At 51.6% G+C, this 13,918-nt stretch overlaps 2 protein-coding genes across 2 annotated transcripts; one reads left to right on the forward strand and one right to left on the reverse strand.

Moving 5' to 3' along the window:
* Positions 1 to 185: 185 nt before the first annotated feature.
* Positions 186 to 8,993, reverse strand: maco1b (macoilin 1b). Its single transcript, XM_023842481.2, has 12 exons — positions 8,261 to 8,993; positions 6,961 to 7,109; positions 4,626 to 4,767; positions 4,382 to 4,508; positions 3,851 to 3,974; positions 3,575 to 3,753; positions 2,815 to 3,334; positions 2,142 to 2,300; positions 1,868 to 2,053; positions 1,650 to 1,770; positions 1,395 to 1,569; positions 186 to 1,305 (listed from the first exon to the last, which is right to left on the reverse strand). The coding sequence occupies exons 2-12, from the start codon at positions 7,038 to 7,040 to the stop codon at positions 1,103 to 1,105; spliced, it is 2,016 nt and encodes a 671-aa protein (XP_023698249.1). The 5' UTR covers positions 7,041 to 7,109; positions 8,261 to 8,993; the 3' UTR covers positions 186 to 1,102.
* A 564-nt stretch (positions 8,994 to 9,557) lies between these two features.
* Positions 9,558 to 13,846, forward strand: rhd (Rh blood group, D antigen). The gene is made up of 10 exons (XM_023842482.2): positions 9,558 to 9,745; positions 10,420 to 10,606; positions 11,260 to 11,410; positions 11,567 to 11,714; positions 11,985 to 12,157; positions 12,379 to 12,516; positions 12,819 to 12,940; positions 13,149 to 13,228; positions 13,315 to 13,388; positions 13,472 to 13,846. Exons 1-10 carry the CDS (start codon positions 9,595 to 9,597, stop codon positions 13,496 to 13,498), a joined length of 1,251 nt encoding a protein of 416 aa, XP_023698250.2. The 5' UTR covers positions 9,558 to 9,594; the 3' UTR covers positions 13,499 to 13,846.
* The last annotated feature ends 72 nt before the right edge of the window (positions 13,847 to 13,918 follow it).

Below are 13,918 nucleotides of genomic sequence, written 5' to 3' on the forward strand. Positions count from 1 at the left end.
CAGCCTTAAATAAACCCAATTGCAATCTACAATTAAAATCTGTAATGTGTAATTAACTGTATGTGCATCAGGTAATGTGTAATTAACTGAAATGTGAAAGTGTGTCAGCACTGAGATTTAAATATACTGCTGCTACATCTGTGACTGGACTTACTGCAGAGTCAAAGAAAGGTTTCAAAACAAACTTATTACCCACAAGAATTTTTTTTTATTCCTTGTAAACCTCACAGGAAGCGACAATGCAGCAAAGATCCCGTCTGGAGTGGAGGAGGGTTCAACAGGTGGTGCAGAAAGTCTGAGTAGCCCTGGGTCAGTCCTTCCAGTCAGCATGTGCAGCCCATCGGATCCACTGCAGAACCGTATCAGCATGGAACTGTGCGAGGCTGTGTGGACTTGAGAGGGCGGCTTGGATTCACGAGGGAAGAGTGCAGATAGTGTCACTCAGAGTGAGAAGCCTTGAGAGCAAAGAGGAAATGACCCCCTCAGAGTGAGATCACCACCTCTGCAGTGCACTGCAAACAAGTGCTGATACATCCTGCTCGATATTAAACCAGGTTCAGTGTAGCACCGCTCCCTAATGCACTGGCCAAACATATCTAAAAACACATTTTACACTGAATAAGTTAAAAAGTCCTTGCTTGGCACACAAACAAAGTTGAACATTCAACTGCAAAAAGATGGGTGCAGACGCCAAGGTGACTTTCAGCCACGATCAGCACCCTGATGGTGGCACAGACCCCCCCAGGGCCCCACGTCACAGGAAATGTGTGACTGTAGGAAGCGGCTGGCTGAGGCCCCTATGCAGCAGGCTCTCGCTGGCTCAGATTAAGGTATGGGGGCAGTAATATGCCAAGGCACTATTTAAACAAGGGCTGGTGTGCAGAATGCTGAGCCTGTCACTGCACCAGTTAGAGCCAGCCAGGTGCATACAGCTGCCACTCGATTACCCGCAAACACAGCAAGGGAATAAATAACGAACCAGAAGGGGGGGGGGGGTACAGAGGCGAGTGCTGGGGGGGCAATACGGCTCAGAGTCAGAGTCTTTCTGAACATGAAGGAGAAAAACACGGAACGGCGCCGGCCCTCCCTCTCAGCCACGCTTTCACTTCTTCAGAGGCTGGTACACCGAGGCGTTGGGGTCCAGCCCTGAGGGACTCGTGTCCATGAACGTTGAGGAGTAGTGGGGGGCCACCGCACTCAGGCCGCTGCCATTAGCTGCGTATGCCAGGCTGGGCATGACAGCCATCACTTCTGCGATCTTCTGCTTCAGCTCTTTGATCTCCTGGTCCTTCTGGAGCATCTGACCTGCAGGCACACAGATAAGAGGGAGACGCGTGAGGAGATGCCGGGCTGTTCCCACTGTCTGCCGCGGCCTCACGCCCTGTGGAGCTGACCTTGGGCGATCTCCAGCTGCCTCTTGGCGTCCCCCAGTGCAGAGAACAGGTCCAGCTTGATGCGGGTCTCAGCGCTCAGGCTGTTCTCCAGGTGCTGCGTCTTGTCCTGCATGGCTGACAGTGCCGACATCAGTACCTCCGTCTCCTTCTCGTTCTCCTTGTACTTGTGCAGCTCCTGCGGGTGGGAGACAAGCGCATGCCTGAGCACAGATTCTGCCCCCTTCCCGTCCCCCAGGGGCTCGGCAAGACTCTCACCTGCAGCTGCACCTCCAGCTCCCTCATCTGCTCCTCCTTCAGCTTGAGATCCAGGGAGAACTTCTTGCACTCTGCCTCCAGCTCACGGACACGGCCCCGCAGCGCCTCCGGGCACTCCCCTCTGGTGGGGGGAGTCGCATCAATCACCCAGTGGAACCAGCCTAGTCCCCATGGGGCTAAAGCTAACTGCAAAGGAGCCCTGCCCCCCCCGCTGCTACCTGGAGGCCGTGGCCAATGCCGCCGCCCGCACCGACCCCGCTGCCTCCTCCAGCTTCTTGCGCTTCCTCTCATCCAGCAGCTGCTTCTCCACGGTGGCGCGCGCCTCCTGCTCCACCTTCAGCCTCTTCTCCAGCTGGCTCACCACCTGCCGGTCCTTCTGCTTGGCCTGCACTGCACTGTGGAGCCTGTGGGGGGCGTAGTGTGAGCGGGCCGGGTGGAGCGCCCGCCGAGCGTGACCTCTGACCCCTGAGCAAGCGCACGAGGGAGCCTTACTTGTTCTGCAGCAGCTCGTTGTCATGGCGGAGCTGCGTGAGCTCGGCACGTGCGCCCCGCTCCGTGCTGCTCACTGCGCCCATCTGAGTGCGCAGCTCCTGCTCCGACTGCCGGCTGGCCTGCAGCTCCGCCTTCAGCTTCTTCACATCCTGCTCCAGCCTGGGGGGTACATCTTAGCATTAGCAAGCAGGGCAACCCAAGCGGGTCATCAGGGAGTTGGGCTAGCTCGACGACGCCATACGCCATACAGGTTCCACATGCCGTTTACAACGATCAGACGCCAGACGCATACAAGCAAGCTGATGTGTGACTGTGTGGCTCCCTTAGCTTCACAGTACCAAGTCACTACCTCGGTGGAGCAACGGCGGACGCTGCCTGGTTGCAAAAAGAAACGATGTCTGTACCCACAAGGAGCCATGGACGTTACAACGTGCACACGGAAGAAAGTGAGGGCAGGAAAAGCAAAGAGCAGTGAGGGATGCCAGCATAGCCCTACACATGTGACAGAACACCTACGCGCACGCACACACAAGCTTCCCGCATCAGTCATCTGCAGCCTGTCACTGCATGCCTGTCACTGCATGCCTGTCACTGCATGCCTGTCACTGCATGCCTGTCACTGCATGCCTGTCACTGCATGCCTGTCACTGCATGCCTGTGGGGGGCACTGTACCGCATGAGGGCGTCGGGCCGGCTCAGCTGGCCGCCGGCTACACAGCTCTCTGTCGGGCCCTTCCCTGGCACGCTCTTCTGCTTCTTCTCATTCTTGCTGGATGTCGCGGGGGACGGGGCGGACGGCGGCACACTGCCATTGGCGGCACTGTGCCCGCGGGGCGAGGAGTTGGCCACACCCCCTCCACTGCCGTTCCGGTAATTTCTGGAGGAGGTGAAATCCACGAACTCCTCCCTCAGCAGCAGGTTCTCCGTGCTGCCCATCAGCTCCTCAGTCAGCCGACCACCATTAAGCTGGGTCTCCATGTATTCCTCTTCCTGCAGCCGGGAGTCCGCAGAGGGCAGGATGTGGCTGGTCACGCTCAGGGCCACGGAAGCCGGTTTGCGCATGTCCTTCCCATCCTTGCACCTCTCCCTGTACTCCAGCTCTGGCAAGGTTGGCGAGACCCTCTTCCCCACGGGGCCACCATTCTGTGATGTGGATGTGGAGTCCGGTTCAGACACAGGCCTGGTGGGTGCAGCTAACACAGATAGGAAGAGAGGTTGCATGTCAGCAGGAGGCAGAGCTTCAGGGAAATGTAGGTGTGGGTGATTGTGAGGGAGGTTGTCACCAAACATGAGAGTGGAAGCATAAGCAGCCACAGAAGCAGCATACTTCCCGAAATTATAATGAACGTACTTGCTCAGCTGGAGCACTTCCACTCTCATTTCTGCTGCTATAGTCCTGAGAAGCAGAACCGTGCTGCGCCGGCTGCCCTCACCGTCCTCAAGCTCCGCCTCCGGCCTACGGAGGAGCTGCTGCCTGGGGGGCAGGGCCTGCAGCAGCAGCTGCATGTAGAAGTCGTTATCCTTCTGCACCTCCCTCTGCTTCCGCAGCCGCAGCTTGTAGCTCACGTAGCTCTTGAAGCCGAAGCCCAGTGTCACCACGGGGTAGCCAATGCTGGGGGCGGGGTCAGTGTCAGGGGGCGGGGTCAGGGGCTGGGCAGAGTGGAGCTCGTGGACTTGGGCATCTTTCACAGAGCTGACGGCAGACTCACCAATGTGCAGCAAACGGACGGCACAGGTCCACGTGGAAGTTCTTCAGGTCTTTGAATCTGATTGCAGCCTCTATGTAGACAAAGAGTATCCAGAGAGACACTGTGGGCAGACACACTCCCCTCTCTGCGGAGGGAGACAAGGGTGAGAGTCACATGCCAGCCTCCAGCAGGAAACAGCTGAATGGGAAAACGTGACATGGAACTAAAAAAGTGACCACAGGTGTCACTGTACTGAAACAGCTACATGCGCAGGCCTACAGTGAGCAGGAGGCCTGCTGGGAAGGGGGGTGTTCATGGACATCAGACCACAGCACGTTTTGATAAAGTGCCTGTCTCAGAGGGAACAGCCTCAAGCAGCAGGTGTAAAAGTCAGAGACAGGGTTCAGGGTGCAGCCCTGATCTGTATTTACCCATCCAGGATACATGTCGAAAGACACAACTACTGCATAATGCACGTAGCACAGGTTACACCTCCAGAATGACCAGCACTCCAGCCTGCAAATGAATGGACATGCGAGCATGCCGACTCACCAGTGTGCCAAACATACTGAACCCAGACGTATGTGCTGGCAGCAAAGAACAGCCACTGGAGGGGGATGAAGAGTAGGCAGGTGATGTCAGATGTGAAGGCCACACAGACGAAGAACACGGAGAACACCTGGGTGGGAGGGGAGAGGAGGAGGGGGGGGGTGAGAGAGAGGTGGATATGAAGGAGTGCAAGCAGACCGACGGCCCACCTGCCCCCCACCCCTCAAACCCCCCGGCCCTCACTCACCAGCCCCTGGTACCTGAAGGAATCATACACGCTGCGGATGAATAGCCAGAAAGGCCACAGGTACTCGAACCTGAACTCCAGCACGAAGTCTGCCAGCAGCACCAGGGCCCACACCACCACGAAGCGCAGGTACAGGAACGTGCTGGAGGTGGGTGGGGTGGTGGGGGGAGGCAGAGAGGGAGTTTCAAGGGAGTGGGCATCTCTTACCACGTCCACTCATCTACACCTCGGGGGGGCCTGTCTCCCCGCTCATCTACACCTCCGGGGGGCCTGTCTCTCCGCTCATCTACACCTCCGGGGGGGCCTGTCTCTCCGCTCATCTACACCTCCGGGGGGGCCTGTCTCCCCGCTCATCTACACCTCCGGGGGGGCCTGTCTCCCCGCTCATCGACACTCCCGGGGGGGCCTGTCTCCCCGCTCATCGACACTCCCGGGGGGGCCTGTCTCCCCGCTCATCTACACTCCCGGGGGGGCCTGTCTCCCCGCTCATCTACACCTCCGGGGGGGCCTGTCTCCCCGCTCATCTACACCTCCGGGGGGGCCTGTCTCTCCGCTCATCTACACCTCCGGGGGGGGCCTGTCTCCCCGCTCATCTACACCTCCGGGGGGCCTGTCTCTCCACTCATCTACACCTCAGCTGTCCTAAGTGAAACAGGGCCTGAGAAGCCTCAATCCCAGAGTGACTCTTCGCAAGCATTCAAGACACCCCTATGCAAAGGTAATCTCAGACAGCCTGTTTCTCTTAGTCATTCCGATGGATTAATGTTAAGGATGTGTTAGCCTGTCTAGTCCAGCTCATGAAAACGTGGTGTGGGGGCAGGTGATATTCAGAGGGTTCACGCTTCTTTTACTGACCCATCACACCCTAAGGTGACACCCTGGAGCCTCGCCAGCCTGGATAAGTGCACAATGACTGTTCTGGGCAGGAATCCACCCCCACATGCCAGAAGAACAAGAGCTGGGTGCGAGAGCCGAGAGAAACAAGAGACATGGCAAATGAGTCACGCTTGTGATACACAGCACCAAGGCACGTGTCCCCTGGGAGACAAGGAAGGGCGTCTGGCAGGAACAGCCACTGAGGTGCCGACACCCCATCTGGTCATGCCTAGACACAGCACAGCTGCAGGGGGCAATGGAGAAATCATGTTCCTGCTGCTAAGGTGCATGATTCCCAGAATGCTCTGCTGCATTTTCATTCACTGCGCAGCAGCACACCCCAAGTCACTGTCTGATTGGACTGGGCCTCACCTCACCGCCAACCACAGCTGTCAAGCTCAGAGTTTCTTTCTTCATCTTCTGGGAGTTTTACTGAAGCTCACCAGCCGCCAAGTACACAACTGCACAGTGTCACACATCGCATTCCTGCGGACTCACGCTGGGCTGCTTAGCCAGGCTGTGCCCGTCAGCCCAGGCATCAGCTTGTGCCCCCCTGCGTCACACATGCAGAAAGTCATTTATAAAAAATTTTAAAAAAAACTATTTTTAATAGAAGTAGTTTTGCCACAGCCCAGCTTTTTCTTAAATGCATGTCCAATACAAAACCCAAAGAAGCAAATCACCACCAATCGGTCCATGTGAGGCCAAGCCAAATGAAGCACTCAGAGAAGCACCAAGCGGGCGAAGGCCCTGACATAAGGAAGACCCCCATCAGTACCCGGAGCCTAACTGTAGGGCAGACGGCCTAATTGGGGAGCCTCCTCTGTACCATCAGACACTGTACTGCTCACCCCACCATGAGCATTCACACATCCCGATGGCCCCCGAGCTCAGCTGAGCACTCCCTCCCTCCCTCTCTCACGTAAAGCCTCACAATTCCCACCAAAATAACCTTAAATACATTATGCAGAAGAATATTTCTCACTCTCACAATCCCATTATGTCAGACACCATCAGAGAGCCAGTAGGACCAGCTTACACGTGTCCATCAGAGTTTCTTAGTACCAGAAACGGGAGAGGAGTATCAACTCTGAAAGTCTGATGGCCACGCTAGGTGTTTAGGACGTGTTTAGGACCACGGATCCCAGGACCGCTAAAGTTTCTCCACCCACGATCCATTCACTGCTCCTTACACAAGCTGAGTGTCCCCAGGCGCCTTTCACGCACACTTAATCTACTGTGCAGCCGCTGTCACCCATCTGCGGATGCTGCGGTGATCAGAGCCGAGATTTGTCTCTCCATGCCGGGGATCCGTCACCAAGTAGCAGGCTTCGTCCCCGCCAGCACAGGAGGACTCGCATCAAGCAAATCTGAGCTGCGGCCCGGGGCCTGTGAGAGAACGCTGCTACCAACGAAGAGACAGCGCCCACCGTGGGCCGGGGCCCCGTCACAGTTATACCTGCCGAATATCCCCTCCGCTATCCGATTCCGCTTCAGCGGCCGCCGGAGTTTGCTGCAGTCCGCATTGCGCCGCTTCATCCTCCCCTCCTCGGCTTTGACTCCTTAACTCCGCTTAAAATTCCTTCCCACGACTGCCTACAAATGACTCTGAAAAAGTCGTTAGAGTGAATAGCTATTATTCCATTCTGCAGCCGAATCAAATACATAAATAACACAACGGCGCTATAAACTGCACTCCTTCCTTTGAGCGCAGGCGAAATGAGCCGCGCACTGTTTCGCGCAGGTGTCACTATGTGGCTGCAATTTCACCCAATTGCACAGCTCGTATCTTTGATTGATGGAATTACTGACCACTTCTGCTTCTCAATAAACAGCCAGTTATGTAATTCCTGTCAAAGACAGCGAATTGGGGCGGGTCGAAAGCAAGTCGACAACATCCACAGTCTATTATTGGACCAATCGGTTTCTACGTCTACAAATCGCATATCGATGACTGTCATATCAGCTGACAGTGGAGGTGGGCCTTAGCATCGCGTACGCCAGTGGCGACGCTGACTGCGCACAACGACGGCCGGTTGGGTAGCCGAATGACGGAAGAATTAGCTGTGATTAGCATTTAAGTGGCCAAGTATTATTTCAGTTGACACGCACCTGGCAACCGACCGACAAATAAGCGAACAATAATAAAGAGGGCGGACTGTAATTTTATTGTGCGCTGCATGATGTAGGTATGTTACAAAAAAATCCAAACCCCCCATATAACAGAAAATCTAATAATGAATTTGATAGAGAACTAGATAACAAACAGAATGACACCAAAATCATTTAAATATCTTGAGAAATAAGGAAGTTATAACAATTATAGAGGCGGAAATAAGTGATCATTTTTTCCTTTTGTTCTTAATGTATTTTAAACAAAGGCTGTGATCTTAAGTTGAGAAATTTAAAGAAATTGAGTAAATTATGTGATCTTCAAAAAAATTTATCAATTTGTTTTATAAGCTGTTTTAGTGAAAAAAAGCCCTGCAGGAATGCACAAAATATCAGTGAAAGATCTCTCATAACAAACACACTTGGTCATGTACAATGTAAACAAACGGGCTTGACGAATCAGGTTGCAGTATAGCAGTCACGTGACCTCTGGGGCACCTCATTACCGTGACCGCTCAGTTGGGAATGCTTTCGTTCGCAAGCAAAACCATTGACTTCGACACTAAGAATTGTCACGAAATTTCACACAAACATGGTTGAATAAATGATATATCAAATCTATAGGATTTTATTTAAAATCTACTTACCTATAGTGATTTTGAAGCTATGCCTTTGAGAAGTAATTTATCGGTAATTTTGCAACGGGAAAACGAAACACTTCTGACCGGTTAAAAACAAAAATTCGAAAACGAGGTTGTGACGAAAAATGTGAACTATGTCATCTATAAGCGTGTGCTCCTGGAACTTTAAAGATAAACCCACCGTTCAACTTCTTCCGCGGCTATGCTATTCCCTGCATCCACCAAACTCGTGATGACGTAAACACACCTGCGCGGAAGAGCGACGCAGCGGGAATCGGGAGATTGTGATTAACATACCTACATGATGAGTGCTGATTGACATTGCTGGTGTTTAGAGAGAAATTTGTTCCGACCCCGTGGGCAGGGTTTCGTTTACCTAAACTTTCTATGTATACTTAAATCTCCCTTTGCTTTGTGAAACTTTTTATTTTACGCCTGTCTTTTTCAGATTTTTTTTATAATGTGTTGTGTAATAACCTGGATCCCATCCACTTGCTTAGGAAAAGGAAAATCTGCATTCAAAAGAATTGGAAAACAGGGAGCAGTTATTTAAGCAACCAGGCATGGAAGTTAACGGTGTGGACGCAATTCATACAATTGCTCCTGAAATAGAAAACGGAATTGGAACGTACAGAGCCATGGAACATGCCCTGGGTTAAAAAAAATTGCAGGGCGTTACAGTTATGCAATATATCATGCATTTAATCCAAACGTGATGTAACAACACATGACACGTTAAGGGGCGTGTCCTTTGCGTGTAATAAATTACAGTACAGTACCAACAGGTACTATTAGTTTATCGAAGTTGTAAACCATGCTAATTCATTTAACAATTAAAATATTTGTGCAAATACATATTGTCTCAATTAGTTTAACTATACTTCCACAAAAATCTAAACCTGTGCTCTAACACAGTAGTTCTCAATCCTGTTTCTGGCGCCCCATCGGCCAGAATGTTTTCATTCTAACCCACACTGCTTTCAACCTGCCACATTCATTAGCCTATGAAGGACCATATAAGCCTGATTAAGGTAGGGTTGGAATGAAAACATTATGGCAGGCGTGGGGACGTCAGGAGCAGGACTGAGAACCACTGATCTAACATAAAATATCAATTTGTAAAAATATTGTGATGCCCTTGCGCAATTTCCATCCTTGATACAAAAAATATGTCCTACCTTATTCATATATAAAATAGGGGGGGGGGATAGTTGAATTCACTGCTCTGTAGGACAGAAGTGCAAAATGCTCCGCTCCGCACATTTTCTGAAAGATAACGGGGCGCTGAGCCGGGTACGTAAGAGGCACGCCCCACAGGTCACCCCAGTCAGTCCGCTTCGATGGCGCCGCGCTATGCGCCCAGCTTGCGGGCGCCGCTGCCCCTGTCGATCCTGCTGCTGCAGATGGGCTTCGCTGCACTCTTTGCGCTGTATGCCAGACTGGCCGAGCCTGAAGTCACCGCGGACAATCACTTCACAAACACCTATGCCGGTAAAATGTGTGTTTATGATATCGTATCATATCGTTAAGATATAGCTCATGTGTACTGTAGTACTTGTAGGACAAGTCACTTTAAATGATCAGAAAAGTATTTCGCGGGATGTGTACTGTGGAATTGGGTATCCTGTGTAATCAGTCCTTCTTGATTAAAGGTAAACCGAATGTGTGAATACTTCAGTGTGCAGCACAGTGGTCGGTTGTGGCCTCCTGGTGTTAAGGTGTCCACCCTGTGTTCAGACACCTATCCCACTCCTGTTTAAGTTTTAAGGGCCAGAGGCACCTTTACATATCTTTAAGTTTGCATTAGGTGATTTTAAAGTTTTCAGCAGGGATCTGAAGTCATCTGCGTGAGTGGGTACTGTGTGCAGGGCGGAGGCTGCAGCCTCTGGCCTCCCTTGATAAGGGGGATCAGCGGCCCCCACTCAGCAGTGTGCCCTGCCCTGATAGCCCAGTCACAAGGCACTGGCCTTAACTGTGCAAACTAAACAAGTGCATTAATTAGGATAATTGCAGATTATATAGCCAATTAAATTCAACTCAAGGTAACTTTAGACTTTAGCATACAGTAGAATGGAAGCACGTAAGCAGGTAGCGATAGCTTTATGCTAGCTGGCAGCCTGGCAAAGCCACACACTGACTGATCCATGGTGTTCCCCATATGACAGGATTCCAGGATGTCAATGTCATGCTCTTCCTGGGCTTCGGCCTCCTTGCCACGTGCTTTGTCCGCTATGCCTTCAGTAGCTTGGCCTTCGTCTTGCTGCTGGGCTCCTGCTCAGTGCAGTGGGCCATCTTGGCAAATGGGTTCTTGTACCACTTTCATGATGGAAAGATCTGGATCAGCCTAAGAAGGTAAGCAGCACTGGCTTCCCAGCGGCCTTGCTTTTCATGAGTACACTTGAAATACAAGCAGGGAAAACTAACAAAGGTACAAAAACAAGAACAAAACAACAATAATAATAATAATAACTAACAAGGGGAAAAAAACTCAAAATGTCCAACAAACCCACAACAGCTGGGGAATACAGTTCTTAGTCGCATTCCGAGTCCATTTAGCTACATGGCGGCCCTGGGAGCACAGGAACACACTACGGACCATAACAGGTACTAAATACATAAAAGAACAGGATGGCTAGTGACACCTGCTGGCCAAACAGGGAAACGATGGATAAAACAGGGAAAGACAGGGAATGATCCTGACACGGGGAGCCTGTAGACAGCAGACTGTAGACAGCACCACTCCTGAGAGGCGTTAAACTGGGCTTCCAGTCTGACACAGTCATTAAGGATTATACTGTGTTTATTGACACACCAAGCTTTAAAGCCCGCTGCCCTGATCAAAGATCCTAATGAGAACGTCTATTATAATAAAGCATAATTCTTTACCACCAATCTGATGCATAGTGAGCGTTCTGGAGTAAAATGAATGATGATTGCCCATCTCTGCTAAAACACCTGTGATCTGTGGCTTCTGGTCTCATTCTCCTCCCTGTGTGCTCCACCAGTTTGGCTGAGGCCCAACTGTGTGCAATATCCTGCCTTATTGCCATGGGCTCGGTCCTGGGCAAGACCAACCCTGTCCAGCTGCTTCTCATGGCTCTGCTGGAGGTCACTGGGTTCATAGCCAACACCTGGATCCTCCATACCTTCCTGAAGGTGAGTCTGAGGCCACTGAGGAATGAGACTTGAAATACAGAGGGTTGTGGGTTTGAATCCCAGACCTCATTATTCTCTTTGACTGCGGTGAAAGTCTATGAACATAGCATGCTAATGCCTTCTAAACACAACAATAAGTGGTGCTGACTCCCACAGGCTGAGGTCATGTACAGCAGTGCACTGCTCCACATCTTTGCATCATTTTTCGGAGTGATAATGTCATGGACACTTGTCCAAAAGCAACCTGAGTTGCAGCACGAGAAGGAGAAGCTGGATCGCAAGACAGCCCTTTTCTCTATGATGGGTGAGTCCATGGGAGATGTAATGGTGTAATGCTGAATGGGTCAGCAGTGAGATGCGTGGGGCTGCTCACTGCACCCCAGGATGGTCCATTTATGGATCTTTGACCAGTATGGCTCCAGGAAATAATCCAGCCTAAAAAATTACTGCTTTGGGTATAAGCATTAACCAAGCAACTATTTGTGAATGCAGTGTTACAAAATAACCAGCAGAGGGCAGTAGTGTAAGGTTTACATTGCACAGGAGTTTAATGGTCCTGGCCTGTACTCCGCAGGGGTGCTCTTCCTGTGGATGTTCTGGCCCAGCTTCCTGTTTGGACTAGTTGCCCCTTCCTTGCCTGCCTGCAAGATGGCCGCCATTTACAGTACTTACCTGTCAATGGCGGCAAGCGCCATCTCTGCTTTCACCATCTCCATGGTGATGAGCCCAAGAGGAAAGATCAATATGGTGAGGGCAGGGGGTGGGAGGGGATGCTGCCTGACAGCGGCCACAGTCCATCCTGGGAGTTGTAACACCGATACAAGTTCACAATCAAGATTACAATGCTCACTGAGTCAAACCCACAAATTCAGAGGCACAGATGTGCTTGGTGTGTGAGGATGTTGTGTGTTTTGCTTGTGTACGCCCATCGCACGGGTGTGTGTTTCACCTCTATATCCATCCTGCAGGCTCACATCCAGGGAGCCATGCTTGCAGGGGGTGTTGCTATGACATTCGTTATCTCAGTGAACCACATGCCATGGGTTGCTATAACAACAGGGATGTGCGCTGGCCTCCTCTCCACGATGGGATTGCTTTACCTTAAGGTGCTTTAAAGATCACTCACTGCTCACTTTGGACTCCGCCTCCTCTGTATTTGATCTCAGGCTTCATGCATCATATAAGTGAAGATAACAACCACTTTGATTCTGACTAGTACCGCAATTTACAGATTCTGCTGGAATCAGACTTAAATATGTCAATATAAAAAAGTAAAATAGACAACTGCATGTTGAATTATAACAGCATAGTTTTGAATGCTTCAGTAGCACATGGATTCCCACTCTGCCAATCAGAAGCCACTGGCCCACATCCCATAATCTTCTGCCTTCTCTCCCTTTGTCCACAGCCCCACCTGGAGCTAACATTTGGCTGTCATGACACCTGTGGGGTTCTCAGCGTCCATGGGCTGCCAGGGATTCTGGGATGGGCAGCCTACCTCTTTGTCCAAGTGTCCCACGCCCCTGATACGTATGTGACAACCTCAGGGCCCACAGCCTCCTGCCCCCTGCCGGTGCCGCCCGGTGCCGAAAAGGCCGATGGAGGGAGGGGGCTGGGGTTTTACACCCCCCCCAGGCAGAGCTGATCCATGCCCCTGTCCTCCCGCCTCACACACCCTGTGTTCCGCACGCAGGCTGTGATGGGTTTAGCTGATGCCCGGTCACCTGTCCCCCTGCAGGGCCTGGAGCCAGAGCATGTTCTGTATCTGCAGCCTCCTCATCACCCTGAGCACCAGCGCTGTCGCGGGGGGGCTCACAGGTCCGTGTCCTCTGCTCGTGGGGCACAGGAACAAGGCATGTTAGCACTTTTCTATTACTGACACTCAGTCCCTCTCTGAACTTCAGGGTTTCTCCTTAAGTGGACCATCTGGAGGCCACCACAGGACAGGAAGCGCTTTGAGGACCAGGCATTCTGGAAGGTATGGGGACAGCAGGGGTTCCACTGCTATCACTGCCACCGCCAGCAGCCATCTAAACAGTAGGTCTGTTTCTGTCCTTACAGTTTGAGCACCTGGCCATGGAGCAGTGAGACACTGCAGGCAGAAGCAGAGTGAACACTTCCCGCTTCAGCAACCTCCATAAACGGACTAACTGCAAAATACACATCGATAGTTAACACCTTGAGATGAAATTAACTCTGCAGGACTGGAGACAAAGTTAGGAGCCCTTTCATTGTATGAGCCGTAGACAGGTGATGAGGAACTCAGGGCTCAGTAAGACTGGAGTAGGTTGTCAATCACTGAAGAACCAGCCAATTAGTGTATGACAGTATGATAGTCCTGCCCACAGAACCACAGTCATTTCATAATTTTGTTGCTTTGAGTTTGTATGAATAATCTCCGGCAGCAATGCCATCAATAAAATCCCTGTTTAAGTCCTGTGTCTCTGCTTCTCTTACTGTGTAATTACAGCCTATGGGAGTGTAAAGAGCTTCGCCTCTAGTCGTGGG

This window comes from Paramormyrops kingsleyae, chromosome 14 (assembly GCF_048594095.1).
Source record: "Paramormyrops kingsleyae isolate MSU_618 chromosome 14, PKINGS_0.4, whole genome shotgun sequence".
In the NCBI taxonomy this organism is placed as follows: domain Eukaryota; kingdom Metazoa; phylum Chordata; class Actinopteri; order Osteoglossiformes; family Mormyridae; genus Paramormyrops; species Paramormyrops kingsleyae.